Source organism: Somniosus microcephalus, chromosome 2, assembly GCF_052327205.1.
Source record: "Somniosus microcephalus isolate GS21.2 chromosome 2, FLI_Smic_1.0, whole genome shotgun sequence".
Classification (NCBI taxonomy): Eukaryota; Metazoa; Chordata; class Chondrichthyes; order Squaliformes; family Somniosidae; genus Somniosus; species Somniosus microcephalus.
Window position 1 is genome coordinate 298,267,179 of NC_140988.1, and position 24,233 is coordinate 298,291,411.

General features: G+C 42.3%; 1 protein-coding gene across 1 annotated transcript in view; it reads right to left on the reverse strand.

Annotated features, from left to right (window-relative positions):
- gba2 (glucosidase, beta (bile acid) 2) overlaps window positions 1–24,233 on the reverse strand; it is a 90,596-nt gene that overhangs the window by 33,290 nt on the left and 33,073 nt on the right. The window contains exon 6 of the mRNA XM_085973440.1: window positions 19,226–19,328. Coding sequence (XP_085829566.1) covers window positions 19,226–19,328 — 103 coding nt within the window. The remainder of the gene's footprint in view (window positions 1–19,225; window positions 19,329–24,233) is intronic.

A 24,233-nucleotide genomic window follows, 5' to 3' on the forward strand; every position in this document is an offset into this window, starting at 1 on the left:
AGAGAGGTAAAAAGTATTCAAGGTGTGATGTCACCACAAAACAGGTAGGTGATTGGTTGGAGTATTTCTCTCGTTTTAAAACTTTAAGTCTGTGGTTTATAGTTTTTAAGGTTGCTGTGGTGTACCAAGGCCTTTCTGGTGCAGAGTGACTGTTGGGAAACCATTTAACTGGTGTAACTAGAGGGATTGATTTAATTTAAATCCAATTAATTAAAGGGGATACTAGCATCTAAAATCGGGCAGAGGGTGTCCATAACTAACAATAAAAAATTTAATTAATTACATAGAATGGAGCAGGTGATGTGTTACTGTTGCGAGATGTGGGAGCCGGTGAACCCCATTGAGGCTCACGGTGATTACGTCTGTGACAAGTGTCTGCTGCTACAGGAACTCCAGCTCCGTGTTGATGAGCTGGAGTCTGAGCTTCAGACACTGCGAAACATCAGGGAGGGGGAGAAGTACCTGGACTCTAATCAGGAGGTGGTCACACCTTTGAAGTTAAGTAATTCAGATGTAGCCCATGGTCAGGGACAGGACGGTGTGACTACGAGTGAGGCAGGTACGGGGATCCAGGAGGTAGAGCTGGAGGATCCGCAGCCCTTGCTCTTGACCAACAGGTTCGAGGTTCTTACTCCCTGTGAGGACAGGAGCAGGGACTGCAGGGAGGATGAGCAACCTGGCCACAGCACCGTGGAACGGGGGGGGGGGGGGGCATTCAAGAGGGGGGAGTAAATAGAAATGTTGTAGTGGTAGGTCTTATGTTCATTAATAAATAGACATTCTTATTATGAACACAGCTAGCTTTTGCTAGACACTTTTATTGAGCACATGTGGACTAGGTACAGTATCTGTAGAGGCTTCCATCTTGACTGCTGCCTTGTGGGTAGCCTAGTGCCTCATGGGTAATGTAGTCTTACTATACATACAGCTGGGTAGTGTAGTCTTATATATACAGCTATATACGGCTCCACCTAGTGTCCACTATAGAATGACGTTATTGATCATTACAGTAGGGGATAGTATTATTAGGGGGATAGATAGAGTTCTCTGCAGCCGAGAGCGAGAGTCCCGAAGGCTGTGTTGCCTACCCGGTGCCAGGGTTAAGGACATCTCCTCTGGGCTGGAAAGAAACTTGCAGTGGGAGGGGGTGGATCCAGTTGTCGTGGTACATGTTGGTACAAACGACGTATATAGGACTAGGAAGCCGGTTCTGTTAAAGGAGTATGAGCAGCTAGGGGTGAAATTAAAAAACAGAACCTCAAGGGTAATAATCTCTGGATTATTACCTGAGCCACGAGCGAATTTGGCTAGGACAAATAAAATTAGAGTGTTAAATGTGTGACTCAAAGACTGGTGTGGGAGAAATGGGTTTTGCTTCCTGGGACACTGGCACCAGTACTGGGGCAGGAGGGAGCTGTTCCGTTGGGACGGGCTTCACTTGGCCAGTGCTGGGACTAGAGTCCTGGCAGATCATATAACTAGGGCTGTAGAGCGGGCTTTAAACTAACTAGGTGGGGGGGGGGGGGGGGGGGGGGGGGCGGGGGAGGTTCCTAGAGAGCAAATAATAAAAATGGCAAGAGAAGTCATAGACTTAGGTAGCAGTAGGGAAATTAAAAACCAGAGCGTGTCAGGAAGGGGCAGAAGGTATGGAGTAAAAGGTAAAGTAATAAAAAGGGCAAAAGCAGGAACTAAGTGTCACAAAACATATTTGAAAGTTCTCTATCTGAATGCACGTAGCATTCGTAACAAAATAGACGAGTTAATGGCACAAATAACTACATATGGGTATGATCTTGTGGCCATTACAGAAACATGGCTGCAGGGTGACAATGCCTGGAAATTAAACATACCAGGTTATTTAACGATCAGGAAGGACAGGCAGGAAGGAAGGGGAGGTAGGGTGGCTATGTTAATAAAGGAAGGAATCACTAATACAGAGAAATGATATTGGGTCAAAAGATCAGGATAATGAAACAGTTTGGGTGGAGGAAAGGAATAAGGGGGGAAAAAACTAGTGGGCGTAGTCTATAGGCCTCCGAACAGTTGCAACTCTGTTGGACGGAGTATCAATCAGGAAATAGTTGAGGCTTGTAATAAGGGAGCATCTATAATTATGGGGTATTTTAACTATCATATTAATTGGACAAATCAAATTGGGCAGGGCTGCCTTGAGGAGGAGTTCATTGAGTGTATTAGTATTAGGGATGGGTTTCTTGAGCAGTATGTAACTGAGCCGGCTAGGGGGCAAGCAACCTTAGATCTGGTCCTGTGTAACGAGACAGGATTAATTAAAAATGTCCTAGTAAAGGATCCCCTTGGAATGAGTGACCATAACATGGTTGAATTCCATATTCAATTAGAGGGTGAGAAGGTTGGATCTCAAACAAGCATGCTAAGCTTGAATAAAGGAGACTATGAAGGTATGAGAGCGGAATTGAGTAGAGTGGATTGGGAAAATAGATTAAAGGGTAAGATGATACATGATCAGTGGTGTACATTTAAGGAGTTATTTTACAACTTCCAAAAAATATATATTCCACTGAGAAGAAAAGGGTGTAAAAGAAAAGACAGCCATCCATGGCTAAGTAAAGAAATTAAGGATAGTATTCGACTAAAAACAAGGGCATATAAGGTAGCCAAATCTAGTGGGAGGAGAGAGGATTGGGAAAACTATAAAAGACAGCAAAAAATAACAAAAAGGGAAGATAGATTATGAAAGTAAATTAGCAAAAAATATAAAAAGATAGTAAGAGTTTTTATAGTTATATAAAAAGTAAAAGGGTGGCTAAAGTAAATGTTGGTCCCTTAGAGGACGAGACTGGGAAATTGATGGTGGGAAATATGGAAATGGCAAAAACACTGAATGAATATTTTGTATCAGTCTTTACAGTAGAAGACACTAAGAATATCCCAACACTGGACAAACAGGGGGCTATAGGCGGGGAGGAGCTAAACACGATCAAAATCACTAAGGAAGTGGTACTCGGTAAAATAATGGGACTCAAGGCGGATAAATCACCTGGACCTGATGGCTTACATCCTAGGGTCTTGAGGGAAGTGGCGGTAGGGATTGTGGATGCATTGGTAATAATTTTCCAAAACTCCCTGGACTCAGCAAAGGTCCCGGCAGACTGGAAAACTGCTAATGTAACGCCCTTATTTAAAAAGGGCAGTAGACAGAAGGCTGGAAACTATAGGCCGGTTAGCCTAACATCTGTGGTAGGTAAAATATTACAGTCCATTATTAAGGAGACAGTAACAGGACATTTGGATAATCATAATTTAATAGGACAAAGTCAGCATGGTTTTATGAAGGGGAAGTCATGTTTGACAAATTTGCTGGAGTTCTTTGAGGAAGTAACATATAGGGTGGATAAAGAGAACCAGTGGACGTAGTGTATTTAGACTTCCAAAAGGCATTTGACAAGGTGCCACACAGAAGATTATTGCTTAAGATAAAAAATCACAGGATTGGGGGTAATATTCTGGCATGGATAGAGGATTGGCTATCTAACAGAAGGCAGAGAGTTGGGATAAATGGTTCATTCTCAGACTGGCAATCAGTAACTAGTGGTGTTCCGCAGGGGTCAGTGCTGGGTCCCCAACTCTTTACAATCTATATTAACGATTTGGAGGAGGGGACCGAGTGTAACATATCAAAGTTTGCAGATGATACTAAGATGGGAGGGAAAGTAGTGAGTGAGGAGGACATAAAAAACCTGCAAGGGGACATAGACAGGCTAAGTAAGTGGGCAGAGATTTGGCAGATGGAATACAATACTGGAAAGTGTGAGGTTATGCACTTTGGCAGGAAAAATCGTAGAGCAAGTTATTATCTTAATGGCAAGAAACTGGAAAGTACTGAAGTACAAAGGGATCTGGGGGTCCTGGTGCACGAAACTCAAAAAGGTTAGTATGCAGGTGCAGCAAGTGATTAAGAAGGCCAATGGAATGTTGGCTTTCATTGCTAGGGGGATAGAATATAAAAATAGGGAGGTATTGCTTCAGTTGTACAAGGTATTGGTGAGACCGCACCTGGAATACTGCATACAATTTTGGTGTCCATACTTAAGAAAAGACATACTTGCTCTCAAGTCAGTACAAAGAAGGTTCACTCGGTTAATCCCGGGGATGAGGGGATGGGCATATGAGGAGAGGTTGAGTAGATTGGGACTCTACTCATTGGAGTTCAGAAGAATGAGAGGCGATCTTATTGAAACATAAGATTGTGAAGGGGTTGGATCGGGTGGATGCGGGGAGGATGTTCCCGATGATGGGTGAAACTAGAACTAGGGGGCATAGTCTTAGAATAAGGGGCTGCTCTTTCAAAACTGAGATGAGGAGGAACTACTTCACTCAGAGGGTGGTAGGTCCATGGAATATGCTGCCCCAAAAAGCTGTAGAAGCTACATCATTACATAAATTTAAAACAGAAATAGACAGTTTCCTAGAAGTAAAGGGAATAAAGGGTTATGGGGAGCGGGCAGGAATTTGGACATGAGTCTAGGTTCGGATTGGTCATGGCCCTGTGGGTAGCGGAGCGGGCCCAGGGGCCGTGTAGCCTGATCCTGCTCCTATTGCATGCGTCTAATTCTGTTAGATTCAGGAGATGGTTCTGTGATAGTAGATTGGCGGTTAGGATCAGATCAGCCATGATCTTATTGAATGGCAGAGCAGGCTCGAGGGGCCGATTGGCCTACTCCTGCTCCTATTTCTTATGTTCTTATGTTCCACAAAGAGCAATGAGATAATAACCAGATAATCTGCTATAGATGATGTTGGTTGAGCAATAAATAAATATTGGCCAGGACACTGGGGAGAACTTCCTGACCTGGAACTTGCTGTCCCGATGATGTCCTTGCCTTTGAAACCGACCGCAACTTCAGGATTTAGTGCATGCACAGCCTAACGCAGGAATCCTGAAGTTGCAGTCCGTCATTCACTGTTCCTCCACAGGCTGTGCTGTGGACCGCCCCCCCCTCGCCACCCAAAGAGCCAGCAATCAGTGTAATCTGTCAAATCATGGAAACTGATGAAAACTTCGGTTCTTCCGCAGTAATACCGCTGTTAAATACCCCATTGAAAGTTAGACCCTTTTGAATTAGGTGTTAACAGGGGTTTTAACAGCGTATTCACTACTAAACAAAGGTTATGGCCCTGAGAAACTAATTTTATTTTTGTGGAGTGTCAAATGTATCCATTGTAATAAAAATTAACATTTAAGAAACTTCAAAAACAATGGCCCGTATTTTCCAATCCCTATGGGTGTGTACGAGCGGTGTACAAACCCATAGGGACCTCGCAAGTGCTGGTTTCAGGCATGCGAAGCGCATGCGCTGAGAACCAGCACTTCCGTCTGTCAAGAAGTCCTTTTGACAGATCATCTGCCTGCCCTGGAGAAGGGCCTCTTGCGGGTGGAGAGTTCCACTTTCTGCAGAACCTCTGCCTGCTGAAATCCCTTAAAAATCTTACGCCAGGTAAAAGCAGGCGTAAGGCCTGCTTTTACCAGCATAAGTTTTTTAAAAGTTTTTTGAAAAATTTCCCACTCATTTATAATTTTAAAATACTTTTTAAAAAAAGTTTATCTTTAGCCCCGTAAAAAACTTAATTTTTTTCAAAAAATTTAATTTGTGTAAAATAATTTAATGTAATTTTAACTAATTCAAAAAAAATCATTCAATGTTTTGATGTGTTTTTGGAGTGATCGCCATTCATACTTTCGACGGGTCTAAGCTGTCAAAAGTATGAAGGGAGATTCCCTTCTTTCATTGGTTCCCCATGGCCCACGTGATCTCAAGGACCCTTGCGAACCGCATGTGCCCCTGGGATACGTGGGCCCTGCGCATTTCGTAGTGGAGAGACCCAGGAGCAGAAATGTCCGGACCTCCAGAGCCCTCAGGTAAGGACGTAGATTTTTTCCAGATCGGAGGCCTCCGCACGCAGGAAGCCTCCGATCAGAAAATATGGGCCTATATATTTTTTTTTTAAGTTTGTTAATCCTTATTTCAGGTTTGCTTTTTCTACATGCTCGAGCCCCAATGTTTTGCTCGCCAACGTTTTAAAAAAGTTAGAATCAAAGTAGCTTACCCACTTCCCTGGTCTGTGAGAATTCTGCATTTTGATTGGCTGTTTACGTTACAGCAGCTCACGGTAGGGATTCCCTATTAACTTTCGTTGATTTCAATTACACGTCGGAAAAGCCAAACTTCTCGCTAGAGATCGCGAGAGCTTTGTGGAAAGATTACTTTGGGGCCAGCAGTGAACGCCTTTGCTTCGCCGCCGACACGATGATCACTGTTCTCTAAATGTTCACCTACTGGTACTTGCTCCACTTGACCTACCTCATTCCCCAGAACCAGATCCAGCAATGCCTCCTCCGTCGGGCCGGAAACATACTGATCAAGAAAGTTCTCCTGAACACCATTCAGAAATTCTTCCCCTTCTCTGCCCTTAACACTATTATGATCCCAGTCTACATTAGGATAGTTGAAGTCTCCCATTATTACTACTCTATAGTTCTTGCATCTCTAATTTCTCTGAAAATTTACTCCTCCATATCTTTCTCACTATTTGGTGGTCTATAGAATACACCTAGTAGTGTAATGGCACCTCTTATTTCTTAACTCTAGCCATATAGATTCTGTCCTTGACCCCCTCCAGGACATCCTCCCTCTCCAGCACTGTAACATTCTCCATGATCAATACTGCCACACCACCTCCTATCTTTCCTTCACACTTTATAACAGGAATATTTAATACCCAATCCTGCCCTTTTTTGAGCCAGGTCTCAGTTATTGCCACAACATTATATTCCCATGTGGCTATTTGCGCCTGTAGCTCACTTAACTTTGTTTACTACACTTCGTGCGTTCACATATACACTGTAAACTCATCTTAGACCATCCTGTATTCTGTCTTAGTTTGACCCCACCTAATACCTTACTATTTCTTACGTTAGTGCTCTCTGCCGCTCCCAATCCTTTGAGCACTTTATTTCTCCTTGGCGCTAGATGTTTGAAGCTGTGGTGTCATTTAGCATCAGGCCAGTTGACTCAGCAGCCCTATTTAGGGTTTGTATTGCTCACCCCACATGGGGAGTGGGGCTACACAACGTGCCCTAAACATTGCCAGTCGCCAACAGACACAGCAGCTAACCGTGGCTTGTAGCCCCTGCATTCCCCTTAACACTGGTCATATAAACAGAACCTGACACTGGCTTCATGGAACATCAGAACTCTTAGACACGATACAGAATGGTCAAAATGGAGAACTGTGCTCGTAGCACAAGAGTTAGTGCAGCAATATAATAGCAAGCCAACAGAGACCAAGTTGGTTGAAAAGGGACAACTGGTGGAAGATGGCACTGATTATAACTTGTGTGGGGCTAGGCAGAGGCACTAAATACTGATGCAGGCTTTGTGATTTGCAATTGCATTACTGCAAAGTTGGAAAGTCTGCCAAAACGCATTAACAAACTCCTGATGATGGTGAGATGACAACTGATGTGCAAGTGTTATGCAGCTCATTCAGCACCACTGAGGGATAGAACATGGGTATACACCTGAAATTTTGCAAACCACTGAATTCCCAATCTCAGCTGCAGTCCTATGAGGAAACTCAAAAGGAACATCTTTTAAGCAGCATTAGTGTAGTTTTGCAAGCAGATTACTGTCTGCCTGTCCACAGCACATGGATACGACATGAAAACTGGTACATTAATGGAGAAATATAGAACTGAATATAATAAAAATTGAGAACTATTTACAATATATCTTTCCATCATCAGCACCTTAAAACTATTGGAAATTTGTGAACTTTAAATTGATCTAAATATAGTTTTACTCTGAATGTACTTAAAACCTTCATGTAACAAGTGAATAGTTAAATCATTCAGATGGGGGAAACCATGACATCACCTTAGACTTTCCCTATCCTACACTGGCACAGCAACTCTGTTCTTTATGGGATCAATCTACATAAAACACATTTGGTGAGGAATGAGCTTTACCCAGTGTCTTACAGGTGGGCCAGTGATGTGATTGCAAAACTCAATAGATGTTTAAAAATCAATGTCTGCTGTTTTGGCTATGTTGCTGTAGCTCTAACTTCCATGGGTAGGTTGATGCATGTCTCTTGCATCTGGACTGGTCTAATCCATAGTACTACTTCATGATTCAGTTGAATAAGGAAGGATGTTAGACTATGATTATGGTCATCCTACATCTGCACATTGCTCCCGGACCTGTTTCTCAATGTTCGTACAGGTCATTTTTTTTGTTTCAATTGAATCAGTGTGGTATCTCTGCCATCACTTTATACCACCACAACATAGGGGTTCATTGTAACCAAGAACAATATAACAATCACCAAAGAAATACTTTGCTCCAGAGAGGAAAAAATACAGTTGCAGGTATTCACTCAGAAGTGGAACAGTCAGAAAAATAGTTTAGATATGATCTTAAGACCACCCTATCAAAATCCCAAGCAGAACGCAAATTCACCATGGCTTGAAACGCTCAAACTCTGCAGAAATGTGAGCACAGCAGGACAATCTTGATATTGAGGCATTTGAGTAAAACCAGAAATTCAGGTGCAAGCTTGTAAAGAAATCTGCATGAATCTGTACTAGTTGGGCAGTTTGATCTCATAGATGGCTCTCATGAACCTCACAGTTGGACAACTGCCACAAACTGGGCAAAAGACCCTGAGATAGCAACAATTGCACAATAGGATAGCTGGGCTATGACAACCAGAGGGACAATGCCCATTATTCAGACACCCAATAAATCACTTGCAGGATTGCTGTAGAGAATGACAGCTCATCTTTAAGGCTCCTGCTACTCCAACTCATTCTTTAAAAAAAATTAAGTTTGAGAAGTTTCAATACAAGAAAATACACTTTGCAACATGCTAGTGACATTTTGGTCAAACTTGTTACTCAAATAAGGGAGGGGGAAAAATTCAAAGGGAAATTTGAGGCTTAAGATATTTCCCCACCTCCTTCAATGGAGAGTGAAAAGACAGTCAAGTTGAGCTATATTTTTAAAATGTATGTGGAATACAAATTCCTGTGGAGCTGGCAGCAATGAAAACTGACGATCAGAAACAGAATGAGGCAGAGACTAGAATACCAAGCATGAAAAGAAAAGTAGAGGTGTTAGAGGAGAAATGTGTTGATCAGAGGGTTACGAGAGCATAGAATGCTTTGCCACGGGGTTGCAGTGGAGGCAGAGACCATTGCATCTTTTAAGGGAAAATTGGATAAATATTTTGAAGCAGTGAACTATAAGGAAGGTGCACAGAAATGGGATTAGTTTTGGATTGTTCTAGAAATAAATACAATGAGCCAAATGGTTTCTTCTATGCTGTAAATTTTTATGTTTCCGAGACTCAATTTCCAAGAAGAAAAGTAAAGAAAAAAAAATCAAATGTTGGATCAAAACAGGAAGATGGAAAACCAGATTAGTAGGCATACTTTAACAGAACAGGCTTACCTGTCAGGGAAAGAAGAAAGCCCAGAGACATTGGCCACTGACGATTCCTCTCAACTACCCACTAATGAGATCGATCCGTTCCAGAGGTATCTTAAGCAAGCGACTGGCAAAGGGAGAATCACCACTGGCTGCAAAATTCAGCCTCCTATATTTCATTGACAGAAAAATCATAGCGGAGGCAGGATAAAGGAGTAAAAGATGAGCTGAAATTTCAAGCAGAGAAAAATCAGCATTTACCCTCGTCTGTCAGGAAAACTCTGTTGATCACAGGTGGTATAGTTATCAGGCTAATTAGATCAATTAAAAGATCTTAAATAAAAGTAGTTTAACTTCTTTGCACATTTGGGAGAGAGATATTATCAAATGACAGGGGGTTTGCGCATATAGGCCAAGATAAATTCTGCATAACAAATCGCAGCACAAGAGGGAAATTTGTGCTATCGTGGCTGTACCTATGGTTGCTTCACAAAGAAACTATCTGCTTTAATCCCACGTCCTTGTTCTTTTCCTATATCCTTGAATATTTTCATCATGTGCTTATCTAATTCCTTCTGCAAAATCATGTTGGACTTGGATTCAATAGTCACTTGCAGCAATGCATTCCACATTCGAAAACGTTGTGAAATTTTCTGCTAAACTTCTCCCTTTATGCTTTTAGTATGAATACAGGAAACTTTGTGATATCTGGCACCGACGGGACCGAGCTGTTGCCGTCCCATCAAAACTGCCGGACAAACCAGCGCTAATGTTAAAACATACGGAAGCTTTGGAGCTCCGTATCTAGCAACAAACCCTGTTGCTTACAGCTTCTAAACAGTCGGCCGTAGCTTGCAAGCGTCTCTGTAGCTAAGCAACAGCTTTAGCTAGACCTTGCAGAGCCTGACTGGTGAAAGAAAAGCAACGAAAAGAAAAAAAACTTACTGAACCGACTCCTGAATTTTGCCGGTGGCTCGAGCATTCCGGACAGTTAACCTCCGGATAAACCAAAGTTTCCTGTACTAAATTTGTGCCTTGACTGACCAACTAGTGAAATAATCTTTATTTACTCTCAATAGTTTTTCCCCATCATAAATAGATCCTCTAATCCCTGGTATCATCCCAGTAAATATACAATGCACCTTTTGCATGGTGTCAATGTCCTTTCTAGAATTGAGTTCCTAAAAATACAAACAATACCTGCAAACTGCCTAATATCCAACACAGATTTATCATCTCTACTTTAGGTTATATTTTAATTCTGTCTTTTCCCCAAAATGAACTACCTGACATCTGTCTATTTTGCATGAAGTTGTCCACTCCTTTAACTGGACTTTGACCGTATGCATTCTTTCTCCCAGGTTTGCCATACTCTTTCATTTGGTGCCATCAGCAAATGTTGATATTTAGTTCCTCTAAGCCCATATCCAAATTATGTATATGGCGAACAGATGTCGCAACACAGATCCTCACTCCTACGCTACTTTCTATCTTTCAACTAATCCATCCCATACCACAGGCCTAAATCTTTGCAACAAGTCTTTTACATGTCACTTTAATCAAATACTTTTGAAGTTATAATATACCACAGCTACTGCATTCTCTGGTCTATACACATGGTAATTGTCTCCACTAATTTTATTAAATTAGTCAAGCACAGTCTGTCCTTCACAAATCCATGTTGACTGGCTGATTAGCCCATACCTTTCAAGAATGTTCACTGATGCTATCTTTTTTAGTGATCATGAATGACACCAACTTTTTCTGAACATTTGTTTAAATTTCTTCTTGCTCATTTCATGAACTCTTTTTCTAATTTATTATTTTCATTATTCAAATCATATTGTATATGCTCCTCCAAATCTTTCTGCCCAATGACACCGAAGGAAAAGAATGTTAGAATTTCTGCATCAAATAAGGAAAATTTCTAAATTATATACTGTGGCGGAGACCACATAGGGACAGTGACACAATTCACTATGTTTAGCCAATGTTATCGCTCCACATTATGTACAGAACTTGGTTGGGTTATCGGGGCAGGGTCCCTTTAAGAGTCATCGATACTACACTTCAAATCTACTTCATTGGCTTTGGAATGACCAGAGGACATGAAAAGCTCTATATAAATGCAAATTTTTTCTTCTAAATGGGATTTAAAAATGGGCTTCAATAGGTTTAAAACAATCATTTGTCTGTTAGGTGAGTGCCTAATACACAAAACCGGCCCAATTTATTTGCTTTTCGATGAGAGTTGGCTGGCCTTCTGTGCCACTGCTTGTATTCAGGATTTAATTAGGTCAAGTCTGTCTGGTGGCTAGGCAGTCTTCCTTTCAAATGCTGATGTATTTGCAGACTGACAAAGAGGCAAAGCACAGAGCAGTTCTCCCAGAGGCATCCAAACTTAGCAATATGGCTGTGCTACAGACACAAGCCACAGAAGTGGAGAAATCCCCATGAACCTCCGCTATTGATTGTCCGGAAAGCACGACGTACTCCACGAGTGACCAAGTCTGAAGCCCATTTCTCATGCGGACCCTGATAAGCAAAGCTCTCAAGACAACTGCACTGTCGCAAAGAGAAACAAAGCAAAACAAAGCAGTGACACTTGCCCAGTGCAGGTATCATATATAGAACATCACACTCCATGTCTCAAACTATCCACAAGCAATGCCAAGGCAAATCTACTAGTAGTGATAAAAAGCTGAAGGTGAAAAGTTATAGAATATTTGGCAAAGATTAAACTGACTGAAGGAATGACAGGAAAAAACCATCAAATGAGAAAAAACAACCATCAAATAAGTACAACAGGAGAAGGGAAGGTGTGAGGCAATTTTCTTTCTGTTGAAATCAAGATTAATCACACTTTTATTGTCTAAATACTTTTTCCCCCTCCCAGAACCTCTGCATCTTCTTCAGATCTTCAAATCCCTACAATCTTCGGCTTTTTAAACCCAAGGCTGGCATTATTTTCTCTCCTACATTTTTCAAAGTTGATGGTGTCCTGCACTATGGTTTTTCATTTTTGATCCATGGCCTTGACTTAGCTTTTTAAATAACGTAGTAATAATTGGCAAAAAGCTATTTGCCCCAGTTCAAGATAAACAAGCAGACATCAAGCTGTTTAGGCAAGAGAAAGAGGTTGCAGAGGAATCACACTTATGGGAAATTTCATTCTCCCAGAGGTAGTGTGGTCAAACCAGGGACAACCAAAAGAAGAAGCGAAAGCACAACTTCATGGCAGGTATTAAATGTGGAACTCAAAATACAAAGCAGGATATGAGCAAGGATCCTATATCCCAAGTGATGAATCATTTGTTTCAGTGATCACTGCAGAGTTAGATTTATCATGCTCAATACTAAGGTTAAAGAAATTGATGTTTAGTGCTAGAGCTAGAAGAGCTCCAAGGAAAACTAAGTGTGGGAAGAGGGGAAGAACTAGGAAATAAAATAGAAAAAAGATTTTTTAAAGGTTACTTTGAGAGAGAGAGAGAGATGTGATAAATTGGCGGTTAGGATCAGATCAGCCATGATCTTATTGAATGGCGGAGCAGGCTCGAGGGGCCGATTGGCCTACTCCTGCTCCTATTTCTTATGTTCTTATAAAGAAGCTCAGAGGCTTAATAAGGAGGTCAAATTGATCTAAGTTGCCAAATAAAAGTTTTAGAAGATACAAGACCAACAATAGTGAAGAACGGGCGTTTTAAACAGTTAATGGGATATTGGAAGTAGGGTTGCAAAGGGGTGGAAAGTTTCTGGTAAATTTCCGGAAATTTTCCACGGGAAGTTTAGCTTGGGAATTTTGCCCAAAAAAGCACATGCTAGCGTAATATTGTTTTTTTTGTATTTCTTTCTTTTTTCCCCCCCCACAGGTCCTCTCTTAAAATTACTAACAGAGATGGAATCTTAATTATTAAGGAATTTCTTAATCAATATATGTTTATCTTCTTACTTGGCTTGTTTTAATAATTACAAGTTTTGTGTGTGACTGTGAACAAATGTGTCCTGATTGGTTGGATGAGCGATTAGCTCCTTCTATTTGTAATATTTGCATATCGAATTGTGATTGGCCTGCAGGCATCTGTAAGACTGCTATAGTTTTTTTAAGATCCAGGTTAGGGGTCCTGAGGGAAGTCATTTTGTTTTCTGCTGATGTTGTGATGATGCAGTAAGTAAATCAGACTTTATACCAAATAAACCAGTTACTTGTTGAACTCTGTTGTCCTTCAATTTAAAATATACAAAATAATACACTATTGGTGATGTAGCGTCGTGTGTGTACAGGTCATGCTTCCATCACATGGAGCATCAGCAAAAATGTACTCACCCTGTTGCAATCGTGCTGATCGACCGCAGTTCGACACAGAGATGAATGCCCTTTATTTCTCTGCATAGAACAATGCCACGTTTACCGTCTGATGTGTGGAAGCATTTTACCCCAGGCATTAAAGATGGAAAGACTGTGTACATGTGCAAACACTGTAGAAAGCCATATGTAAAGAATGCCACAAAGATGCAGCAGCATTTATCCAAATGCAACAACTTCACTCGAAGCTCACAGCAGTCAGCCCAGAGTTCCTCTGCTTCCATTCAAGAAGATGATGGTTCTCATTCAGCATCAGGCTCCTTATCATCAGCAACTCCTGGCCCACTTGGAAGGTTCTTTGATACAATGGATAACCATAGCCAGAAGAATGCAGATGAGCGCCTTGCTCGAGCTGTATATGCAGCAGGCTCACCCCTCATGCTCACAGCCAATGTGTACTGGAAGAGATTTTTCAATGTTATTCGCCCTGCATACTGTCCTCCCACCAGACATGCTTTGTCTACTTATTTGCTGGAGGCTGAGTATAACAGAGTCCAAGGAAAGCTCAAAGAAACGATAGCGATGGCAGACTGTTGCAGTTATCTCAGATGGGTGGTCAAATGTACGAGGGGAGGGCATCATAAACTACATCGTCTCCACTCCTCTCCCAGTGTTCTTCAAGAGCACAGACACAAAGGACAACAGACACACAGGCACATGCATTGCTGATGAGCTGAAAGCGGTCATCAACGATCTTGGATCACAAAAGGTCTTTGCAGTAGTTACTGACAATGCTGCGAATATGAAGGCTGCTTGGGCTCAAGTGGAGGAGGCCTACCCTCATATTACGTCTATTGGGTGTGCAGCTCATGGGCTTAACCTGCTCCTCGAGGACATCATGGGTTTGAGAACCATGGAAGCACTGTACAAGAGAGCCAAGCAAGTTGTTAAGCATGTCAGGGGAAAACAGGTAGTTGCAGCAACCTACAACTCCAAGCAAATGACAAAGAACAAGAACACCACACTGAAGCTGCCCAACAACACTAGATGGGGTGGTGTTGTCATAATGTACAACAGCCTTCTGGAGGGTAAGGAGTCGCTGCAAGAAATGGCAATATCCCAGTCTGGGGATATGGAAACCACCATCAAGAAAATACTGCTGGATGATGTGTTTTGGGAGAGAGTGGTTAGCAGCCTTAAACTACTCTCACCAGTAGCATCTGCAATTGCTCAGATTGAAGGAGATGACGCTGTCTTGTCAGATGTTCTCAGGCTTTTTACTGATTTTAAAAGAACAAATCAGCATTGCCCTACCCACATCCCTGCTGCTCAAAGCAGAGGAGAAGGCAATTGTTCAATTCATACAGACGCGTCAAGAATTTTGTGTCAAGCCGATTCATGCTGCAGCATACATGCTGGACCCAAAGCATGTTGGGAGACCAATACTTTCTGGAGAACAGATCAACAGCGCTTACAGTGTGATTTCTACCCTCTCACACCATCTCAATCTGGATGTGGGCAAAGTTCTGGGAAGTCTGGCAAAGTTCTCTACCAAGCAAGGTCTTTGGAATGGGGATGGGATATGGGAATCATGCAAGCATATCAGTGCACATACCTGGTGGAAGGGACTTTGTGCATCTGAGGCCCTGTCACCTATTGCATCGGTGATACTCCAAATCCCACCTTCATCAGCGGCCTCTGAATGAAACTGGTCACTTTTTGGGAATACGCATACAAAGGTGCGCAACAGGCTGACTAACAAGAGAGTGGAGAAACTGGTGGCTATCTGGGCGAACCTACAACTTATTGAGCCAGATACAGAAGTGTCCACCACACAGCTAGACACTGACACAGAGGAGGAAATGGACACGCCAGAGCCAGAGTCAGAGAATCAGGAGGAGCAATGAGGAGTAGAAGAGTCATGAGTAGAAGACTCAAAGGGACAAAATAAGGACAAATTACAGGCTAAATAAGCTGACGCTCTTTTTATTTTATTTTAGATGGGTCTTTTTTGTGGGGGTTCAATGAAGTTCAAAATTATAACCTAAATAAAGTTTTGAAAGCCTGTTTTTATTTGTATGGAACAGTATGTCTATTTTGACGACAAAGATAATAAGGGTCAGAGGCAAAAACCATCTGTGCAAAAAAACTCAAAATTCCCATAAATTCCCAAAATTTCCCAAAAATTCCCATGGAAAGTTTCCTCTTAAAAATTCCCAGAATTTTGCAACCCTAATTGGAAGTGAATGGCATATAAAGGCCAATTGTTGGCAACAGCAAGAGGGCTCCAAAATAAATCTCTTATGCAAGTAGTACAGTACAAGACCAGTTACATCCTTCAAGGAATAAGTTGGATACAAATATCATGGAAACTGAATATATTAAATGAATTCTTCACACTGAAAACCATGAACAAATTCAGATCCAGTTATTTTGCAATAGTAGTAAAGCATGTGTTAGAGGAATTACATGCCCAAGGAGGCATAGACCAGAACAGTTAAGGAAACAAGGAACTAGACAAGGTATAGTTCATAATTCTAAAATGAAATACGGGGGAATACCTACACTAGGATCAAAGAATAGTGATTGTTAACCCAATTATCAAAAGAAAATGGATTCTAAACCAAATAGTCATATCACATGGTTGTGGGTTTAACTTTGAATAAGGTACGAGCTTGGTTCCAGTGGCAACCTTTATAATTGGAACCTCGGCAACCAGTATCCTCCGAGCCACTTGCTTTCTACCACCTTCACTCTGGTCACTTTTTATTGTGCTGGGACCCAGAGACCCTTCCTTGCCACCTCATACCCAAGAAAGAGCACACTAACCCTGAAGGTTGACCTGGAAGGCAGACTGGAGTCACCACTGGGCCTTGCCCCCTCACCCAGGTTGATCAGTCTTTCAAAAATAGTGCAGAATCATCACACCTATTGTGCTGGAGTAGCCTTTTCTTTAGACATTGTTAAAAAATGCAAATATCAGTTGAACTATCCTCTCTGTGCATGTACCTTTTTATGTGACTCCTTGCAGAGTATAGTGTGAAAGCATCCGAGGGAAAATATGATGGGATTAAATGGAAAGATTAAATGCAGTTTGATGAAGACAAATAATATTTTCCTGTATGTTGAGTGAGATTTGCTGAACTTTAGCCCATTGTGAAAGCTCTTTAAGAGTGAAATAAAATTATAATTAAGGACAGAGTGACTGAGAATTTGAGCTGATTTAGAGAGCCAACATGGATTTATAAAGGGTAGGTAGGTAGGTCATGTCTAACTAACCGAACTGAATTTTTTGAGGAAATAACTTTAGTAGATAGGGGAATGTCGATATACGTAGTTTATAGGGGCTGTCAGAAGGCATTCAATAAGGTTCCACACGAGACAGTTATCCCAGTCTGTGAGGGGGGGGGGGGGGGCGGACAGTTTGTCCCACAGTCTGTGAAAGGGGGGGCCAGTTTGTCCCACAATCTGTGGAGGGGGGGGGGGGGGGGGACAGTTCCGCGTTCCAGTCACACATTCAGTTACTGGGTTTTAATGACAACAGAAGGTTCTGGAAACGCTGCGGGCCTGGCACCTCTGGACAGGTCAAGGAGCGGCTGCATTGCCACACGGAGCCTCCCGGTTACGGTTTCAGGGGATTACCAAGCCAGGGCCTGGGGCCTGGACTCTGTAACCAGCGCCCAGCCCAATGAAGCCAGTCAGCTGCCCTGGGGCAGCCAGGGTCCCTCGCATCCCAACAATCGCACGGTTTCCCCCCACCCCAGACACAGCCTGCATCTACCAGACGTCATCCCACAGGCCGCTGAGCCCATCTGACTACAACCTCTGCTGCAGTCGGTCCCTCAACCCAACCAAGGGCCCGCCCCCAGCCGCGGACTTTCCCAGATAGGCCCCACCCAGAGAAACCAGCTATTCTCTGGTGGAAACCTTGAAATCTTCTCAGATCCCTAGTGGACACCTGGTTGAGAACCACTGGCCTAGAATATAAAGGGGAGAATGTTTTCTACAGTTATACAAAGCCCTGGTTAGACCTCATCTGAAGTACTATGTACAGTTCTGGGCACCACACCTTAGAAAGGATATATTTGCCTTAGAAGGAGCGCAGTGCAGATTCACCAGAATGTTACCAGGGCTCCAAGGGTTAGACTGGAAGGAGCTTACATAAACTAGGTTTGTATTCCCTGGAATATAGGTTAAGGTTATTTATTGAGGTTTTAAGGATTATGCAAGGAATTGATGGGGTAAATTGAGAGAAACTTTTCCTGCTGGTGGGGGAGTCTAGGACAAGGGGACATAACCTCAAAATCAGAGCCAGACCATTCAGGAGAGGAGAGAAAAGTTAGGAAACACATCTTCAGCAGAGCCAAGCCATTCAGGAGAGAAGTTAGGAAACACTTCAGCAAAGAGTGGTAGAAGGGTGGAACACTCCCCCACCAAAAGCAGTAGATGCTAGCTCAATTAATAATTTAAAATCTGAGATCGATAATTTTTTGCTAGACAAGGGTATAAGGATATGGAGCCAAGGCAGATGGGTGGAGCGAAGATACAGATCAGTCATGATCTCATTGAATGGCAGAACAGACACAAGGGGCTGAATGGCCTACTCCTGTTCATGTTACAGCTTGATTCCAGTGGCTGCTGCAGTTAGCAAAGAGAAGCAGGAGGGAGGGGAAAATAACAAGTGCGTCTTCTGTTTAGTACACCAAATGACCACTCTACAAAACATTGATTTTTTAAAATTTCATTTGCACTAAATTGAACATTTCAAAGTGCAAATTTACCCAGTTATCAACTGCACTGAAGGCATCACTGCCGACCTTTTTTAAACTTACAGCAATATTCCAGGAAATTATACTTCTATTGGAAGTGTTCAAAACCAGAAACATCAATGCAGGAGGTCAATATAAGTAAATATTGCTAGTGATCTGAAGGGGAGTTTTGTGCATTTCTGTCCATTATCTTTAGGAGCTCTAAGTCAAATGCCAATAAGGAACACAAGTAATTTGAGTTTTAGCATACAGGAAACTTTGGTTTATCTGGAGGTTAACTGCTCGAGCCACCGGCAAAAATCAGGAGCCGTTTCGTTAGTTTTTTTTTCTTTTCGTTGCTTTTTTCCCCACCAGTCAGGCTCTGCAAGGTCTCGCTGAAGCTGTTGCTAAGCTACAGAGATGCTTGCAAGGTACGGCCGACTGTTTAGAAGCTGTTGCTAAGCAACAGGGTTTGTTGCCAGATACGGAGCGCTGGTTTGTCCGGCAGTTTTGATGGGACGGCAACAGCTCGGTCCCGTCGGTGCTGGATAGCACAAAGTTTCCTGTACTTAGATCAACAACTCTTCAAACCCAAAATAATTTGAATACTGTGCTGAAATAAAGTTGGCATGCCAATTTTCAGAAGGAAATGGAGTCTAAATCAAGGAAAGTCACAAAAAAAAAGTGCTTTAGCAGACACATACCTGGTAGAGAGTCCAATTTCCCATCTTGAAGCAGATCTTTCCAGATTTCTTGTCCCATGTCATTTGGATTAAATTCAGTCTGGTGGCTAATTACTAAACCTTGCTGTTTATGGAAACATATTTGAATTCAAATTAGATTCAAAACTACCTTTATAATGTAATTCTATACATAGAAAACACAGTCTGGCAGAATCTCTCACCGTTGCAGAACTATGTATGCCATTCAGCCCTTCAAGCCTGCTCTGCCATTCAATAAGATCATGGCTGATCTTTGACCTCAACTCCCTGCTGCCCTGTTACCACGTCTCTAATAATCGATTCTAGCATTTTCCCTACCACTGATGTCAGGCTAACTGCTTTTTCTCTCTCCCTCCTTTCTTTAACTTGCTACCTTCCATTCCGTGGGGATCACTCACGAATCTAGGGAATTCTGGAAGATCAAAACCAATGCACCCACCCGAGGATGAAGGCCATCAGGTTCACAGGATTGGTCAACTTTTAGTCCCATTAATTTCTCCAGTACTATTTCTTTATTAATATTAATTTCTTTAAGTTCCTCATTCTCACTAAACCCTTGGTTCCCCACTATTTCCGGAATGTTTCTTGTGTCTTCTTCCGTGAAGACAGAAACAGAAGTATTTGTTTAATGTCTCTGCCATTTCCTTATTCCCCATTATAATTTTTCCTGTCTCTGCCTGTAAGGGACCTATGTTTACTTTTGCTAATCTCTTCCTTTTTACATAACTATAGAAGCTTTTACAATTAGTTTTTATGTCTCCTGCTAGTTTACTCTCATTCTATTTTCTCTCAATTTTTCGGTCATCTTTTGCCGAATTCTAAAATCCTCAGGCTTACTACTCCTTTTGGCAACATTATAAGCCTCTTTCTTTCATCTAATACTATCTTTATCTTCTCATTAGCCACGGTTGGACCATTTTTCCCGTGGGGTTTTTGTTCCTTAAAGGAATGTATATTTGTTGTGAATTATGAATGATTTCTTTAATTGTTTTGCCATTGCTTTTCTACCATCATATCTTTTAACCTAGTTTCCCAATCTACCTTAACATTGCAGGGTATAACATATTTAGAAAAGAGGGGGGAAAAGGGGAGGTGGAGTAGCTGTACTTATTAGGGACAACATAATGGCAGTAGAAAAAAGTAACGCAGCGATCAGCAAGATAAAAATATAATCCATATAGAGATAAAAGATAATAAAGGATCAATCACACTAATAGTGGAAGGAAGATGGAGGAAAAAATATGCAGACAAATTAGGGAAATGAGTAACAAAACATAGAATAATCATCATGGGGGATTTCAACTACCCCAATATTAATTGGGCAGAAGATGGTAAAGGGGATAAGGGAATGGAGTTCCTACAATGTGTACAAGACTCCCTTCTAAATCAATATGTAAAAAGCCCAACAAGGGAGGATTCGCTATTGGACCTAGTAATGGGGAATGAACCAGAGCATATAACAGAAGTAAAAGTAGGGGAACATCGAGGCAATAGTGACCATAATATAATACGCTTTAAGATGATAATTGAGAAGCACATAAGTATGACGAAAACCAGGTTAACAGATTGGAGAAAAGCTGATTTTGAGGAGCTGAGAATAGAACTTGGGAAAATAAAATGGGCGACAATATTGTAGAACAACAATGGGAAACATTTAAAATGGTGTTCAAATGAGTGCAGGAACAATATATTTTCCTGAAAGGAAAGAATAAACTAAATACTAATGAGGCACCATGGATGAACAAAGCCATAAGGGAATAATTGAGGGTAAAGAAAGAGGCATATATTAAGTACATGGACAGCAGGAGGGTGCATAATAAGGGAGAATACGAAGAGATTAGGAGAGAAGTCAAAAAAGCAATTAGGAAGGCAAAGAGTAACTATGAAATTAAATTATCAAGGAACATAAAGCAAAATATTTAACAGGCACATCAATAAAAAAGGTTGGGATGAGAATAGTGCCATTAAAGGGATAGACAGGATAATACCACAGCTAACAATAGAGAGATGGCAGAAATATTAAATAATTATTTTGCTTCAGTATTTACCAGGGAGATAGAACAGGTGCACATGACATTGGATGATGAGATTAGTAAGGAGGTAAATGCATTTAAAATAAGAGGGGATAAACTCAGAGGATAAATTCCCTGGCTCGGATGGATTGCATCCACGCATTTTAAAATATAGGGACGAGATAGCAGAGGCATTACTACACATATTTAATAATTCATTAGAAAAAGGTGTAGTGCCACAGGACTGGCAGATAGCTAACGTAATACCGATATATATTTTTTATTATTCGTTTATGGGATGTGGGCATCGCTGGCAAAGACAACATTTCTTGCCCATTTCTAATTGCCCTCGAGAAGGTGGTGGTGAGCCACCTTCTTGAACAGCTGCAGTCTGTGTGGTGAAGGTACTCCTGCAGTGCTGTTAGGGAGGGAGTTCCAGGATTTTGACCCAGCAACGATGAAGGATCGGCAGTATACTTCTAAGTCAGGATGATGTGAGACTTGGAGAATTTGGAGGTGGTGATGTTCCCATGTGCCCTTGTCCTGCTAGGTGGAAGAGGTCGCGGGTTTGGGAAGTGCTGCCGAAGAAGCCTTGGCGAGTTGCTGCAGTGCATCTTGTAGATGGTACACACTGCAGCCACGGTACACCGGTGGTGGAGGAAGTGAATGTTTAAGGTGGTGGATGGGGTGCTAATCAAGTGGGCTGCTTTGTCCTGGATGGTGTTGAGCTTCTTGAGTGTTATTGGAGCTGCACTCATCCAGGCAAGTGGAGAGTATTCCATCACACTCCTCACTTGTGCCTTGTAGATTGTGGAAAGGCTTTGGCGAGTCAGGTGGTGAGACACTCGCCGCAGAATACCTAATGGTGGAGGATTCGGCGATGGTGATGCCGTTGAATGTCAAGGGGCGGTGGTTAGACTCTCGCTTGTTGGAGATAGTCATTGCCTGGCACTTCTGTGGCGCGAATGTTACCTGCCACTTATCAGCCCAAGCCTGTATGTCGTCCAGATCTTGTTGCATGCGGACAGACTGCTTCATTATCTGAGGAGTTGTGAATGGCACTGAACATGGTGCAGTCATCTGCGAACATCCCCATTTCTGACCTTATGTTGGAGGGGAGGTCATTGATGAAGCAGCTGAAGATGGTTGGGCCTAGGACACTGCCCTGAGGAACTCCTGCAGCGATGTCCTGGGGCTGTGATGATTGACCTTCAACCATCTCAACTATCTTCCTTTGTGCTAGGTATGACCCCGTCAGTGGAGAATTTGCCCCCCAATTCACATGGACTTCAGTTTTACTAGGGCTCCTTAATGCCACACTCAGTCAATTGCTGTCTTGATGTCAAGGGCAGTCACTCTAACTTCACCTCTGGAATTCAGCTCCTTTGTCCATAGAAACATAGAAGATAGGAGCAGGAGTAGGCCATTCGGCCCCTCGAGCCTGCTCCGCCATTTAATGAGATCATGGCTGATCATCCAAATTCAGTACCCTGTCCCTGCCTTCTCCCCATATCCCTTGATCCCTTTAGCCTTAAGAAATATATCTAACTCCTTCTTGAATATATTTAATGAATTGGCCTCAACTGCCTTCTGTGGTAGAGAATTCCACAGGTTCACCACTCTCTGGGTGAAGAAATTCCTCCTCATCTGTCCTAAATGGCTTATCCCTTATCTTTAGACTTTGACCCCTGGTTCTGGACTCCCCCACCATCGGGAACATCCTTCCTGCATCTAGTCTGTCTAGTCCTGTTAGAATTTTATAAGTTTCAAGGAGATCCCCTCTCATTCTTCTAAACTCCAGCGAATACAAGCCCAATCGACCCAATCTCTCCCCATACATCATTCCTGCCATCTCAGGTATCAGTTGGTGAATCTTCGCTGCACTCCCTCCATGGCAAGAACATCCTTCCTCAGATAAGGCGACCAAAACTGCACACAATACTCAAGGTGTGGTCTCACCAAGGCCCTGTACAACTGCAGCAAGACATCCTTGCTCCTGTACTCGAATCCTCTTGCTATGAAGGCCAACATACCATTTGCGTTCTTAACCGCCTGCTACATCTGCAGGCTTACCTTCAGCGGCTGGTGCACAAGGACACCCAGGTCTCATTGCACTTCCCCTTCTCCCAATCTATTGCTGTTCAGATAATAATCTGCCTTCCTGTTTTTGCCCCCAAAGTGGATAACCTCTTTGCCATGCATCTGCTGGAGTTTCTCTGCATCCTCCTCACAGCACACACGCCCACCCAGCTTTGTGTCGTCTGCAAACTTGGAGAAATTACATCTAGTCCCCTCGTCTAAATCATTAATATATATTGTGAATAGCTGGGGTCCTAGCACCGATCCCTGCGGTACCCTGCAGTGGCCCTAGAAATAGTAGATGCATTGCTGGTCATCTTCCAAAATTCTATCGACTCTGGAACAGTTCCCATGGATTGGAGGGTAGCTAATGTTACCCCACTACTCAAAAAAAGTGGTAGAGAGAAAATGGAGAATTATAGACCGGTAAGCCTGACATGGGTAGTGGGGGAAATGCTAGAGTCCATTATAGAAGATGTAATAGCAGAGCACTTGGAAAAGTGACAGGATCGGACAAAGTCAACATGGATTTACAAACAGTAAATCATGCTTGACTAATCTACTGGAATTTTTTGAGGATGTAACTGGTAGAATAGATAAGGGAGAACCAGTGGATGTGGTGTATTTGGACTTTCAGAAGGCTTTTGATTAGGTCTCACATAAGAGATTAGCGTGTAAAGTTAAGGCACATGAGATTGGGGGCAAGGTACTGACTTGGATAGAGAACTGGTTGGCAGACAGGAAGCAAAGAGGTGGAATAAACGGAATAAATGGAATAATTGCCCGTTTTCTCTCTACCACCTTTTTTGAATAGTGGGGTTACATTAGCTACCCTCCAATCCATGGGACCTGTTCTAGAGTCTATAGAATTTTGGAAGATGACCAGCAATGCATCTACT